The 14,231-nt window shown below is 46.6% G+C and overlaps 1 protein-coding gene across 4 annotated transcripts in view; it reads left to right on the top strand.

The window, feature by feature from the left end:
• The window catches only part of syt8 (synaptotagmin VIII), a 139,798-nt gene that overhangs the window by 119,733 nt on the left and 5,834 nt on the right, over positions 1-14,231 (top strand). For all 4 annotated transcript variants that reach the window (XM_070898678.1, XM_070898680.1, XM_070898681.1 and 1 more), the window contains 2 exons: positions 5,125-5,242; positions 9,876-10,009. In XM_070898678.1, the coding sequence (XP_070754779.1) occupies positions 5,125-5,242; positions 9,876-10,009 (252 nt within the window). The remainder of the gene's footprint in view (positions 1-5,124; positions 5,243-9,875; positions 10,010-14,231) is intronic.

Raw genomic sequence — 14,231 nt, 5'->3', positions numbered from 1 at the left:
GAATCCAAACCGTGCAGTCACTTGTGAACTCGCTGGTGTCTCAACAGGCTGGAAGAATCCCTTCTCACACTACACGAGCCACTCTCCAGTTCTCCTTCACACAGTCACACTCAATAAAACCCTGAAATATAATTTCTAGAGCTGCTAAAACGTCCTCAGAATCCTAGGATTGGTGTTTTGGAAGCACTCGCATCAATTTAATTCATTAGATAGATTTCTGAATTTTTGGAGACAGTTAACATCGTATCCAGATACCCCTGTACATGCAATGTTACAAATTGATACAACTAATCTCAGACCGGGTGACAATCGGGGAACAAGGATTGGCCTTAGCACCCCTACATCAAGCGGAGGGACAAATATCAATCGCTGCTGATCAATATTCAATGATCGCTGCTGGAAAATGTGTGTCATGTATGCAAACTATTTGTATTCACTATGTAACTATGTATGAGGTACCACCTGAGGGCGCTGCTGTTGGAGGCCCAGGGGTTTCCTGCCCTGGTGTGCAGGGGGAAAAAAAGGCAGCCAGCCATGCTGCCCCTCACTTTGCAGTCGTATTAAATGGACTGAAGTCACACAGCTCTTACTCACAGTACAAGGCCTCGTGGAGTTATTCGATGGTAATTGCAGACATAATAATGTGTGCTCTTGTGTTTTTGTGCCTATGGGGCCAAATTTCGGCCTGAGTTGCTCCTGTTTTTTTTGAGCAACTGGTGTAGAACGGAGTATCTTAGAAATTTGAATTCTCGGCATTTAGTTTGCTCCAGTTCTAGTCAGTTAGAACAGTTTCACTTTGGAACAGAATTTCTTTTTCAAAAGGGGCCACGTACGCCTGTTTTCAAAGTTTAGGCAGTGAAAACTTACTCCAAACTAACTTAGAATGGAGTAAGTGAAGATTTTTGTACGTTCGAAAAAACCTTGTCTACACTTTAGAAAATCAGGCGTAGGTTACAAATCAGGCGTAGGGAATGGGGGGAAGGGGGTTTAAAGGGAAGTTTACAAACATTAAACACTTCAGTTTTACAAATAAAGAGCCATCATCAATAATAAATGATAAATACATCAATAAATCAACCAATAAATCAATCAAAAAAAATTAATAAAAAATAATTAAAAAAAAAATCAATAAATAAAACATTTTACCGACTGCAGCACCGGAAATCCTCCAACAGCGTGCTGGGACGGCCCCCCCAGTGTATCTCTGTCAGTGTCTCTATCTCTCTGTCTGTCTGTGTGTGTGTCTCTCACTCTCTGTCTGTCAGTGTCCCTGTGTTTCTGACAGCGCGGGGAGAGGGAGAAAGGGTGTGGGAGGGGTGGGAAGGGGAGGAGCGGGGGAGGAGAAGGGGGGGAGGAGAGGGGAGAAGAGAGAGAGAGGATGGAGGGAGAGAAGGAGAGAGGATGGAGGGAGGGAAGGAGGGAGGAAGGGAAGGAGAGGGGAGGGAGGGAAGGAAGGAGAGAGGAGGGAGGGAAGGAGAGAGGAGGGAGGGAGGGAAGGAGAGAGGAAGGAGGGAGGGAGGGAGGGAAGGAGAGGGAGGGAGGGAAGGAGAGAGGAGGGAGGGAAGGAGAGAGGAGGGAGGGAGGGCGAGAGGAGGGAGGGAAGGAGAGAGGATGGAGGGAAGGAGAGAGGAGGGAGGGAGGGAGTGAAGGAGAGAGGAGGGAGGGAGGAGAGGAGGGAGGGAGGGAGAGAGGAGGGAGGGGAGGGAAGGAGAGGGGAGGGGAGGGAAGAAGAGGGATGGGAAGGAGAGGGGAGAAAAGGAGAGGGGAGGGAAAGAGGGAGGGTGAAGGGAGAGAAGGAGGCTGAACGGCCGGGCCCAAGTCTTCAGGCTGGATTTACAGGTAGGTGGCGTCGGGTCTCAGGGTGGGGGGATCGCGGAGGTCCGGGGTGGGGGGGGGGGGGAATCGCGGAATTTCGGGTGTGGGGGGGGGGAAAGAGTCGCAGAGGTCCGGGGTGGGGGGGGAGAGTCGCCAAGGTTGGGGGGGGGCGGGGGGAGAGAATCGCGGAGGTCCGGGGTGGGAGAGTCACGAAGGTTGGGGGGGGGAGAGAGTCGCGGAGGTCCGGGGGGGGTGTGAGGGAGAATCGCGGAGGTCCGGGTTGGGAGAGTCGCGAAGGTTGGGGGGGTGGGGGGAGAGAGTCGCGGAGGTCCGGAGGTGGAGGTTGGGTTGGGTCAGAGGGGGGAGCGCGGAGGTCGGGTCAGGCGGGGGGGGGGAGCGGAGGTCGGGTCGCCGGGGGGGCGGGGGGAAGCAGAGGTCGGGTCGGATCCAGTCAGGTGGGAGGCAGCCTTATGCACGCAGCCCCAGTGAGGCCATTCGGCCAGGGCTAGGGGCTGCGTGCTTCGGGCCCCTCCCACAGTTTTGGGCGCCTGGAGCTACTGCACATGCGCACCCACAGTAGCGCGCATGTGCAGAGGTCCCGGCACTGTTTTCAGCGCAGGGACCTGGCTCCGCCCCCCATAGCTCATGCTGCGCCGCGCCCAGCTCCAGAGGACCTGCAGGAAGCCGGAGAATAGGTGAGTTTGTTTTAGGCGCACTTTGTGGCGCGAAAAACGGGCGTCCAGGTCCGGGCTGCGCCATTTTAGGCACCGCCCGAAACTTGGGCCCTATGTGTGGTATATATGTGGTTGTGTGATGAACTGATCACAACTCTGCATCCCTGTTCACATGCAGCCAAATTCCACTTCCGAAGCAATGTGCGGCAGCGACAAAAGCACCACAAAGCACATCACCACAGTTGACTGAGTGACTAGGCAAAGAGGAGCATAACCAGCTGAAAAAAGAGGTTAATTCACAAAATATGTGCATCACATTCGAGAGTTCATGAATGGGTTGTTCTGTACAGTACAGTTACTGTACAGTTACAGGCCCTGGAACATCGTGGGTGAAGGTGCAGCGAATGAGGGTACGGGGCCCAGAAGAGGCGAGGGCCCAGGGGTAGCACGGGCCAGCCCACACTGCGATATGTGTGCGCGCTAGGTCTGTGCAGCAGAGCAGGTCTCCAGTCATCTTGGTTAATCCTTGCCACTGGATAAAGGCCGAGCTCTGTCAAGCCCGTGTGGTGGCTGATGTGCAACGGTCACCACACGTTAAAAAAATCCACCCACAGGCATCTTCCACCCCTTCAATTGGCGTTCAGGACTGGAACATCGGGTCCTTCAGTGAAACATCTCTGAACTCTTGTGGAAGCAAGTCACCCTCGTTCGAGGGACCGCCTATGATGATGATGTAAGTGAGTGGAAAGGAATGATTTGGGCTGTGATGACTCCCAGTAATTCAGGCTCACATATGAGGAGTTTCTCCAAAAGCTTTTGGAGGGTAGCTGGCAATCATGAAACCATTCCAAGTTTTGAGAGAGTAGGGAGGAAAAAGAAAGGGAGAGGAAATAAATGAACGGAGCAGAAAGGAACAGTTCAGAGTTTCTCCTGAGGTGTATCACATTGAGATCACCACAGGGACAAGGGATATACAATCAGTCTATTAAACACCATCAACATCTAAGTCAGTTCCAGTTTTGATGCATTTGTGATACAGCAGATCCTTCAATAATCATCATAATAAGCAGTCCCTCAGAATCGAGGAAGACTTGCTTCCACTCTTAAAATGAGTCCTTAGGTGACTGAACAGTCCAATACGAGAGCCACAGTCCCCGTCACAGGTGGGACAGATAGTCGTTGAGGGTAAGGGTGAGTGGGACTGGTTTGCCGCACGCTCTTTCCGCTGCCTGCGCTTGATTTCTGCATGCTCTCGGCGATGAGACTCGAGGTGCTTAGCGCCCTCCCGGATGCACTTCCTGCACTTAGGGCAGTCTTTGGCCAGTGACTCCAAGGTGTCCGTGGGGATGTTGCACTTTATCAGGAAGGCTTTGAGGGTGTCCTTTGGCTCATTTGCCATGAAGGAGTTTCGAGTAGAGCGCTTGCTTTGGGAGTCTCATGTCAGGCATGCGAAGAATGTGGCCTGCCAGCGGAGCTGATCAAGTCTGGTCAGTACTTCAATGCTGGGGATGTTGACCTGGCTGAGAACACTAATGTTGATTCGTCTGTCCTTCTTGTAGGAGACATCGTTGGTGATATTTCTCCAGCGACTTGAGGTGTCTACTGTACAATGGTCCACGTCTCTGAGCCGTACAGGAGGGCGGGTATTACTACAGCCCTGTAGACCATGAGCTTGGTGGCAGTCTTGAGGGCCTGGTCTGCAAATACTCTTTTCCTCAGGCGGCCAAAGGCTGCACTGGCGCACTGGAGGCAGTGTTGAATCTCGTCGTCAATGTCTGCTCTTGTTGATAAGAGGCTCCCGAGGTATGGGAAACGGTCCACCTTGTCCAGGGCCACTTTGGGAACATGCGGTGTATTCTCAGAAGATTCTCGGTACGGAGAGTAATGCCTGATACACAGAGGTTCTGATCGACCCGAGAACATTACAATTACAGTGTGGCGTTGTTCTTAGCAACAAGCTGTTACCTTCATTCAGACTTCTGATTTAGATAGCTAGAAATTCAAAACCATACTCGAGATCAAACATGACAAGCTTCTCAAAACTGTCCGGGAATAATTACATTAGAACATAAGAAAGGTCAAAGACCAGAAAAGGTTATGGGTCCCATCAAAAACGTCTCCCTCTGGTATTCAAGCTGCTCCAGTATAGCATTGAGCCGTGTCTTGAATGCCCTTAATGTCGGCAACTTTGCTCCATAGTAGCTGTGGATTGATATTCCACAACCCTAAACCAACACAGGAATAGTGGCGGATAAAAAGGGAAAACGGGAATGTTGAAAATCTGAAATAATAACAGAAATTGCCATAAGTGCACAGCAGGAGATACTGCCAACATCTGAAAAGAGAAACGGCAGATTTGCATTTCTGGTTGAAATCCTTCATCGGTTTGGATTTATTTTCTTCTTAAAAGCAAAGACGGTGACAGCTTTGAGGAGGAGTTACACAGCCCAAATAGCGCAACATTTCACACCTACAAAAGGTGACATTTCTTGTCAAACAAAAATGATCAAAAATAAACCTTGGGCCCGCAGGAAAACTTTGGCTGCTAAGCTCTCTCAATGACAATGTGTTTTCTTCCTCTTGCATGGTATTGCCTGAATATTGATGATTTTATATTGTTTGGCTTCTTTATTAGCAAGTGCAACTTGGTGATATCTGCTTCTCGCTCCGTTATGTTCCGACTTCAAACAAGCTGACGGTTGTAATTTTAGAAGCCAAGAACCTGAGGATAATGGATAAAGATGGCTTATCCGGTAAGAGTTCCTACTGGAAACATTTGCGGCTGCATGTTTCACTGAAATTACCTCTCTCACAAAATAAGATTGCACCAATCTGCCTGGGTTTCTCTTTCTTCTGTACGACTTTGATTTATTAAGAGGTTACTCTGGGAGAGAGTACTGATTATAAGTACCTACTTGTAGAACACCTCCCAAGCATCAATCTTTAAAAATAAAATTATGATCGCCAAGCTCAAGCCCTCAATATTTTCCCCTGGAGGCACTGGGCGTGAAATTGGTCTTGGGTAGTGTAATGTATTTGCTTCAAGGGTTCTTTGTTTAAGAATTCATAGCAACACATTGTCATTAAGGACTAGCTGATTTATTATCAAAGGTTTAATAATCCCCCTACACATTACCAGTACATCCACCAGGCTCACAACCACCTGCCTCATCGTGGATCCCCCAAACCCAACTGGCTGGGGTTTTATTGAGCCTTGTGAACATCACACGACTGGCTAAGCCATTCACAACTCAACAGCTCTACAACTATTTTTGTAGACACCATAATCAAGTGCCCCCTGATTAAAGGGGGCGGGGGGGGGTCACACTCCAAAATCTTTTCAAGTGCCCCCGTGTTTTTTTTAAGAGGGCACCAAAAGCACAAATTATACAAGTGCCCCGTGGCTAAAAGGGGGGGGGGGGGCGGCACTAAAACCAACAAAATAAACAAATTAAACTTTAGATATTTAAAATCAAAGTAAAATTTGGTTGCCGGGGGTGATGATGCACTCCAGTCCCTCTGGCGCCCACCTCTCGCGGAAGGCCGCGAGCGTACTGGTAGACACCGCGTGCTCCATCTCCAGGGACACCCTGGCACGGATGTAACCGCAGAAGAGAGGCAGGCAGTCAGGCTGAACGACCCCCTTGACCGCCTGTTGCCTGGACCGGCTGATGGCCACCTAGGCCATGCCTAGGAGCAGTCCTACGAGGAGGCCTTCCGACCTGCTTGCTCCCCTCCACACAGAGTGCCCAAAGATCAGGAGCGTGGGACTGAAATGCAACCAGAATTTGAGGAGCAGCCCCTTCAAATAATGGAACAGGTACTGCAATCTCACACATTCGATAAAAACATGGGCCACGGACTCTTCCAGACCGCAGAAATTGCAGGCGGCCTGGGAGCCCGTGAACCGATTTAAAAACTTATTGCACGAGACTACTCAATGCATCACCCTCCAGGCCATGTCCCCAATAAATAGGGGGAGGGCTCCCACGTAGGATTTGTCAAGCAGGATTTCCCTTTCATAAATCCATGCTGACTTGGACCGATCCTGTCACTGCTTTCCAAATGCGCACTATTTCATCTTTAATAATTGATTCCAACATTTTCCCCCCTACTGATGTCAGACTAACCGGTCTCTAATTCCCCATTTTCTCTCTCCCTCCTTTTTTTAAAAAGTAGTGTTACATTAGCTACCCTCCAGTCCAAAGGAACTGATCCAGAGTCGACAGACTGTTGAAAAATAATCACCAATGCATCCATTATTTCTAGGGCCATTTCCTTAAGTACTCTGGGATGCAGACTATCTGGCCCCAGGGATATATCGGCCTTCAATCCCATCAATTTCCCGAACACAATTTCCTGACTAATAAGGATTTCCTTCAGTTCCTCCTTCTCGTTAGACCCTCGGTCCTCTAGTATTTCTAGAAGGTTATTTGTGTCTTCCTTCGTGAAGACAGAACCAAAGTATTTGTTCAATTTGCCATTTCTTTGTTCCCCATTATAAATTCACCTGATTCTGACTGCAAGGGACCTACGTTTGTCTTCATTAATCTTTTTCTCTTCACATATCTATAGAAGCTTTTGCAGTCAGTTTTTTATGTTCTCATACTCTATTTTCCCCCTCCTAATTAGAAACATAGAAACATAGAAACATAGAAACATAGAAAATAGGTGCAGGAGTAGGCCATTCGGCCCTTCTAGCCTGCACCGCCATTCAATGAGTTCATGGCTGAACATTCAACTTCAGTACCCCATTCCTGCTTTCTCGCCATACCCCTTGATCCCCCTAGTAGTAAGGACCTCATCTAACTGCTTTTTGAATATATTTAGTGAATTGGCCTCAACAACTTTCTGTGGTAGAGAATTCCACAGGTTCACCACTCTCTGGGTGAAGAAGTTCCTCCGCATCTCGGTCCTAAATGGCTTACCCCTTATCCTTAGACTGTGACCCCTGGTTCTGGACTTCCCCAACATTGGGAACATTCTTCCTGCATCTAACCTGTCTAACCCCGTCAGAATTTTAAATGTTTCTATGAGGTCCCCTCTCATTCTTCTGAACTCCAGTGAATACAAGCCCAGTTGATCCAGTCTTTCTTGATACGTCAGTCCCGCCATCCCAGGAATCAGTCTGGTGAACCTTCGCTGCACTCCCTCAATAGCAAGAATGTCCTTCCTCAGGTTAGGAGACCAAAACTGTACACAATACTCCAGGTGTGGCCTCACCAATGCCCTGTACAACTGTAGCAACACCTCCCTGCCCCTGTACTCAAATCCCCTTGCTATGAAGGCCAACATGCCATTTGCTTTCTTAACCGCCTGCTGCACCTGCATGCCAACCTTCAATGACTGATGTACCATGACACCCAGGTCTCTTTGCACCTCCCCTTTTCCTAATCTGTCACCATTCAGATAATAGTCTGTCTCTCTGTTTTTACCACCAAAGTGGATAACCTCACATTTATCCACATTATACTTCATCTGCCATGCATTTGCCCACTCACCTAACCTATCCAAGTCGCTCTGCAGCCTCAAAGCATCCTCCTCGCAGCTCACACTGCCACCCAACTTAGTGTCATCCGCAAATTTGGAGATACTACATTTAATCCCCTCATCTAAATCATTAATGTACAGTGTAAACAGCTGGGGCCCCAGCACAGAACCTTGCGGTACCCCACTAGTCACTGCCTGCCATTCTGAAAAGTACCCATTTACTCCTACTCTTTGCTTCCTGTCTGCCAACCAGTTCTCAATCCATGTCAGTACACTACCCCCAATCCCATGTGCTCTAACTTTGCACATCAATCTCTTGTGTGGGACCTTGTCGAACGCCTTCTGAAAGTCCAAATATACCACATCAACTGGTTCTCCCTTATCCACTCTACTGGAAACATCCTCAAAAAATTCCAGAAGATTTGTCAAGCATGATTTCCCTTTCACAAATCCATGCTGACTTGGACCTATCATGTCACCTCTTTCCAAATGCACTGCTATGACATCCTTAATAATTGATTCCATCATTTTACCCACTACCGATGTCAGGCTGACCGGTCTATAATTCCCTGTTTTCTCTCTCCCTCCTTTTTTAAAAAGTGGGGTTACATTGGCTACCCTCCACTCCATAGGAACTGATCCAGAGTCAATGGAATGTTGGAAAATGACTGTCAACGCATCCACTATTTCCAAGGCCACCTCCTTAAGTACTCTGGGATGCAGTCCATCAGGCCCTGGGGATTTATCGGCCTTCAATCCCATCAATTTCCCCAACACAATTTCCCGACTAATAAGGATTTCCCTCAGTTCCTCCTCCTTACTAGACCCCCCGACCCCTTTTATAACCCTTTGTCCTCCTCTGCTGAATTCTAAATGTCTCCCAATCCTCAGGTTTGCTGCTTTTTCTGGCTAATTTATATGCCTTTTCCTTGGATTTAACACTATCGCTAATTTCCCTTGTTCGCCACGGTTGAGCCACCTTCCCCGTTTTATTTTTACTCCAGACAGGGATGTACAATTGTTGAAGTTCATCCGTGTGATCTTTAAATGTTTGCTATTACCTATCATTAAGTATCATTTGCCAGTCTATTCTAGCCAATTCACGTCTCATACCATCGAAGTTACCTTTCCTTAATTTCAGGACCCTAGTCTATGAATTAACTGTGTCACTCTCCATCTTAATAAAGAACTCTACCATATTGTGGTAGGTTCAGCCTGTAGCGGTATTTTTTAGGGCATTTTTTGCCAAAAATACCGCTAATCACATCGCTATTTTTTAAAGGCCTAAGTTTTGTGAGAAAATGCACCCAGCGGTAAAAATCGGTGTTGCACGAGGATTCGCAGTGGAAACCACAGTCCTCGCCAACTTTAGTCCGAGGCCGATTAACGCTGTGAGAGAGGCCTTGGGAGGGGGGAAAACACAAACAAAAATTGCGAAAAACAATAAGTAAAAAAATCACAAAACATTCACAAGACACTTAACTATTGAATTGCTGCAAAAAATTAAAAATAAAAACTTTAACCTACCTTTTTTGCAGGTCTTCATACCTCCCGCTGTCCTTGGGGCTGCAACGCAGGTTTTTCTCTGGCGGCTTTTTGTGCCCAGAATACGGTCGGCCGAAGGGTTCCAAAATCAGGAAATATCTGAACCTTGCCCCGGGTCTGTTTCTGGATTCGGGATGTCAGAAATGCGTTCGGAAATCCGGAAATACCCAAAATCCGGGACGGCCTCGGTCCCGAGGTTTCCGGATTTGGGAGGTCGAAACTGTATCTACAAAGTTTCAAAATAAATATTATCACATACTGTAGCAAAACAAATGCTGAATACAAAACCAAAGGGACTGATGGACTTTATTTTCACCAATACTTGGAGGCATTCTTTGTATTTTTTTATAGACCCCTATGTGAAAATCCGTCTGATGCTCAACAAGAAAAAGTTGAGGAAGAAGAAGACTACGGTTAAAAAGAGCACCTTGAATCCATATTTCAATGAGTCTTTCAACTTTGTTGTAAATGTTGAAGAAATACAGGTGAGTAGAAAATAGGAAATATTGAAAAGGAAAAGTAAGTTGCATCAGGTTACACTCTCTCTGTTGGCCATAAAGGTCTTGCATGACATTCATTTAAGCAGCCACAACCTAGTGATAAGGAGGTCACTATACAAAGTGTCCAGTAATATGCTGCCAAATTGATATTCTGACTCAAAGAGACACCAAGTGGAAATGGAAATGTTATGTTGGTGTCATTCTGAGATTTGGATTGAAGTATGTTGTTGAGGGATTTTGAAGGAGCTTCACTCTATATCTTAACTTGTTCCTGACTTAAAACCCAAGGTGGAAACTGTTCCATTCTACAGCATTTTCAATCCTCATCTTTACTTATACAAAACAAATTAACCACTTGTTTTTTTTTGAGGAGGGGGGAAGGGGGGGAGACACTTTGCACTCCAATTCTTTCCCCTATTTCTATCTCAAAGCCATCTACTTTCCATACTTGTGACAGCTAGCATCTAGTGCTCCCTGGCTCATAAGCAGCCAGTCTTCAGCTCACTGCAGGCAGATGTGCAAAGACGCAAAAAGCATGAAGAGGACAAGGGCAGACAGCGGAAGGAGTGCACGGCAAATCAGCCCCACCCACCCCTTCCCTCGACGAATGTCTGTCCCACCTGTGACAGGGTCCGATTTCTACCCCCTCTTGTTGGAAGCTCATCATCATCATAGGCAGTCCCTCGGAATGAGGAAGACTTGCTTCCACTCCCAGAGTGAGTTCTCTAGTGGCTAAACAGTCCAATACAAGAGCCACAGACCCTGTCACAGGTGGGACAGACATTCGTCGAGGGAAGGGGTGGGTGGGACTGGTTTGCCGTGCACTCCTTCCGCTGTCTGCACTTGACCTCTTCATGCTCTTTGCGTTGAGACTCGTGGAAGCTAACTGACTGTTACCCAGCTGCAGAGCAATGTGGCCAAGATTGGGTAGGTGTACATAAGAACATAAGAAATAGGAGCAGGAGAAGGCCATACGGCCCCTCGATCCTGCTCCGCCATTTAATACGATCATGGCTGATCCGATCATGGACTCAGGTCCACTTCCCTGCCTGCTCCCCATAACCCCTTATTCCCTTATCGTTTAAGCAACTGTCTATTTCTGTCTTAAATTTATTCAATGTCCCAGCTCCCACAACTCTCTGAGGCAGTGAATTCCACAGATTTACAACCCTCTGAGAAAATAAATTCCTCCTCATCTCAGTTTTAAATGGGCAGCCCCTTATTCTAAGATTATGCCCTCTAGTTCTAGTCTCCCCTATCAGTGGAAACACCCTCTCTGCATCCACGTTGTAAAAACTGGTGATCAGAGGAGTGCCCACTGGTGCTCCAACCTTCTGGGTTACTCTGTCACCCTTATTATTTACATACCTTGTAAGCAATACTAAAGGTTCTTCGGAATATTTACATAAGAACATAAGAACATAAGAATTAGGAACAGGAGTAGGCCATCTAGCCCCTCGAGCCTGCTCCGCCATTCAACAAGATCATGGCTGATCTGGCCGTGGACTCAGCTCCACTTACCCGCCCGCTCCCCGTAACCCTTAATTCCCTTATTGGTTAAAAATCTATCTATCTGTGACTTGAATACATTCAATGAGCTAGCCTCAACTGCTTCCTTGGGCAGAGAATTCCACAGATTCACAACCCTCTGGGAGAAGAAATTCCTTCACAACTCGGTTTTAAATTGGCTCCCCTGTATTTTGAGGTTGTGCCCCCTAGTTCTAGTCTCCCCGACCAGTGGAAACAACCTCTCTGCCTCGATCTTGTCTATTCCTTTCATTATTTTAAATGTTTCTATAAGATCACCCCTCATCCTTCTGAACTCCAACGAGTAAAGACCCAGTCTACTCAATCTATCATCATAAGGTAACCCCCTCATCTCTGGAATCAGCCTAGTGAATCGTCTCTGTACCCCCTCCAAAGCTAGTATATCCTTCCTTAAGTAAGGTGACCAAAACTGCACGCAGTACTCCAGGTGCGGCCTCACCAATACCCTGTACAGTTGCAGAAGGACCTCCCTGCTTTTGTACTCCATCCCTCTCGCAATGAAGGCCAACATTCCATTCGCCTTCCTGATTACCTGCTGCACCTGCAAACTAACTTTTTGGGATTCATGCACAAGGACCCCCAGGTCCCTCTGCACCATAGCATGTTGTAATTTCTCCCCATTCAAATAATATTCCCTTTTACTGTTTTTTTTCCAAGGTGGATGACCTCACATTTTCCGACATTGTATTCCATCTGCCAAACCATAGCCCATTTGCTTAACCTATCTAAATCTCTTTGCAGCCTCTCTGTGTCCTCTACACAACCCGCTTTCCCACTAATCTTTGTGTCATCTGCAAATTTTGTTACACTACACTCTGTCCCCTCTTCCAGGTCATCTATGTATATTGTAAACAGTTGTGGTCCCAGCACCGATCCCTGTGGAACACTACTAAGCACCGATTTCCAACCCGAAAAGGACCCATTTATCCCGACTCTCTGCTTTCTGTTAGCCAGCCAATTCTCGATCCATGCTAATACATTTCCTCTGACTCTGCGTACCTTTACCTTCTGCAGTAACCTTTTGTGTGGTACCTTATCGAATGCCTTTTGGAAATTTAAATACACCACATCCATCAGTACACCTCTATCCACCATGCTCATTATATCCTCAAAGAATTCCAGTAAATTAGTTAAACATGATTTCCCCTTCATGAATCCATGTTGCGTCTGCTTGATTGCACTATTCCTATCTAGGTGTCCCACTATTTCTTCCTTAATGATAGCTTCAAGCATTTTCCCCACTATAGATGTTAAACTAACCAGCCTATAGTAACCTGCCTTTTGTCTGCCCCCTTTTTTAAACAGACGAGTTACATTAGCTGCTTTCCAATCCGCTGGTACCTCCCCAGAGTCCAGAGAATTTTGGTAGATTATAACGAATGCATCTGCTATAACTTCCGCCATCTCTTTTAATTCCCCGGGATGCATTTCATCCGGACCAGGGGACTTGTCTACCTTGAGTCCCATGAGCCTGTCCAGCACTACCCCCCTAGTCATAGTGATTATCTCAAGGTCCTCCCTTCCCACATTCCTGTGACCAGCAATTTTTGGCATGGTTTTTGTGTCTTCCAGTGTGAAGACCGAAGCAAAATAATTGTTTAAGGTCTCAGCCATTTCCACATTTCCCATTATTAAATCTCCCTTCTCATCTTCTAAGGGACCAACATTTACTTTAGTCACTCTTTTCCGTTTTATATATCGGTAAAAGCTTTTACTATCTGTTTTTATGTTTTGCGCAAGTTTACTTTCGTAATCTATCTTTCCTTTCTTTATTGCTTTCTTAGTCATTCTTTTCTGTCGTTTAACATTTTCCCAATCTTCTAATTTCCCACTAACCTTGGCCACCTTATACGCATTGGTTTTTAATTTGATACTCTCCTTTTTTTCCTTGGTTATCCATGGCTGGTTATCCCTTCTCTTACCGCCCTTCTTTTTCACTGGAATATATTTTTGTTGAGCACTATGAAAGAGCTCCTTAAAAGTTCTCCACTGTTCCTCAATTGTGCCACCGTTTAGTCTGTGTTTCCAGTCTACTGTAGCCAACTCTGCCCTCATCCCACTGTAGTCCCCTTTGTTCAAGCATAGTACGCTCGTTTGAGACACTACTTCCTCACCCTCAATCTGTATTACAAATTCAACCATAATGTGATCACTCATTCCGAGAGGATCTTTTACAAGGAGATCGTTTATTATTCCTGTCTCATTACACAGGACCAGATCGAAGATAGCTTGCTCCCTTGTAGGTTCTGTAACATACTGTTCTAAGAAACAATCCCGTATGCATTCTCTGAATTCCTCCACCAAGCTACCCCATGCGATTTGATTTGACCAATTGATATGTAGGTTAAAATCCCCCATGATTACTGCCATTCCTTTTTCACATGCCTCCATTATTCCCTTGATTATTGCCTGCCCCACCGTGAAGTTATTATTTGGGGGCCTATAAACTACGCCCACCAGTGACTTTTTCCCCTTACTATCTCTAATCTCCACCCACAATGATTCAACATTTTGTTCATTCGAGCCAATATCGTCTCTCACAACTGCCCTGATATCATCCTTTATTAACAGAGCTACCCCACCTCCTGTCCCTTCTTGTCTATCTTTCCGAATTGTCAGATACCCCTGTATGTTTAATTCCCAGTCTTGGCCATCCTGC

This window comes from Pristiophorus japonicus, chromosome 14 (genome assembly GCF_044704955.1).
Source record: "Pristiophorus japonicus isolate sPriJap1 chromosome 14, sPriJap1.hap1, whole genome shotgun sequence".
Lineage (NCBI taxonomy): Eukaryota > Metazoa > Chordata > Chondrichthyes > Pristiophoridae > Pristiophorus > Pristiophorus japonicus.
Note: the sequence above shows the minus strand (reverse complement) of the source record. Positions and strands in the feature narration are given on the sequence as shown.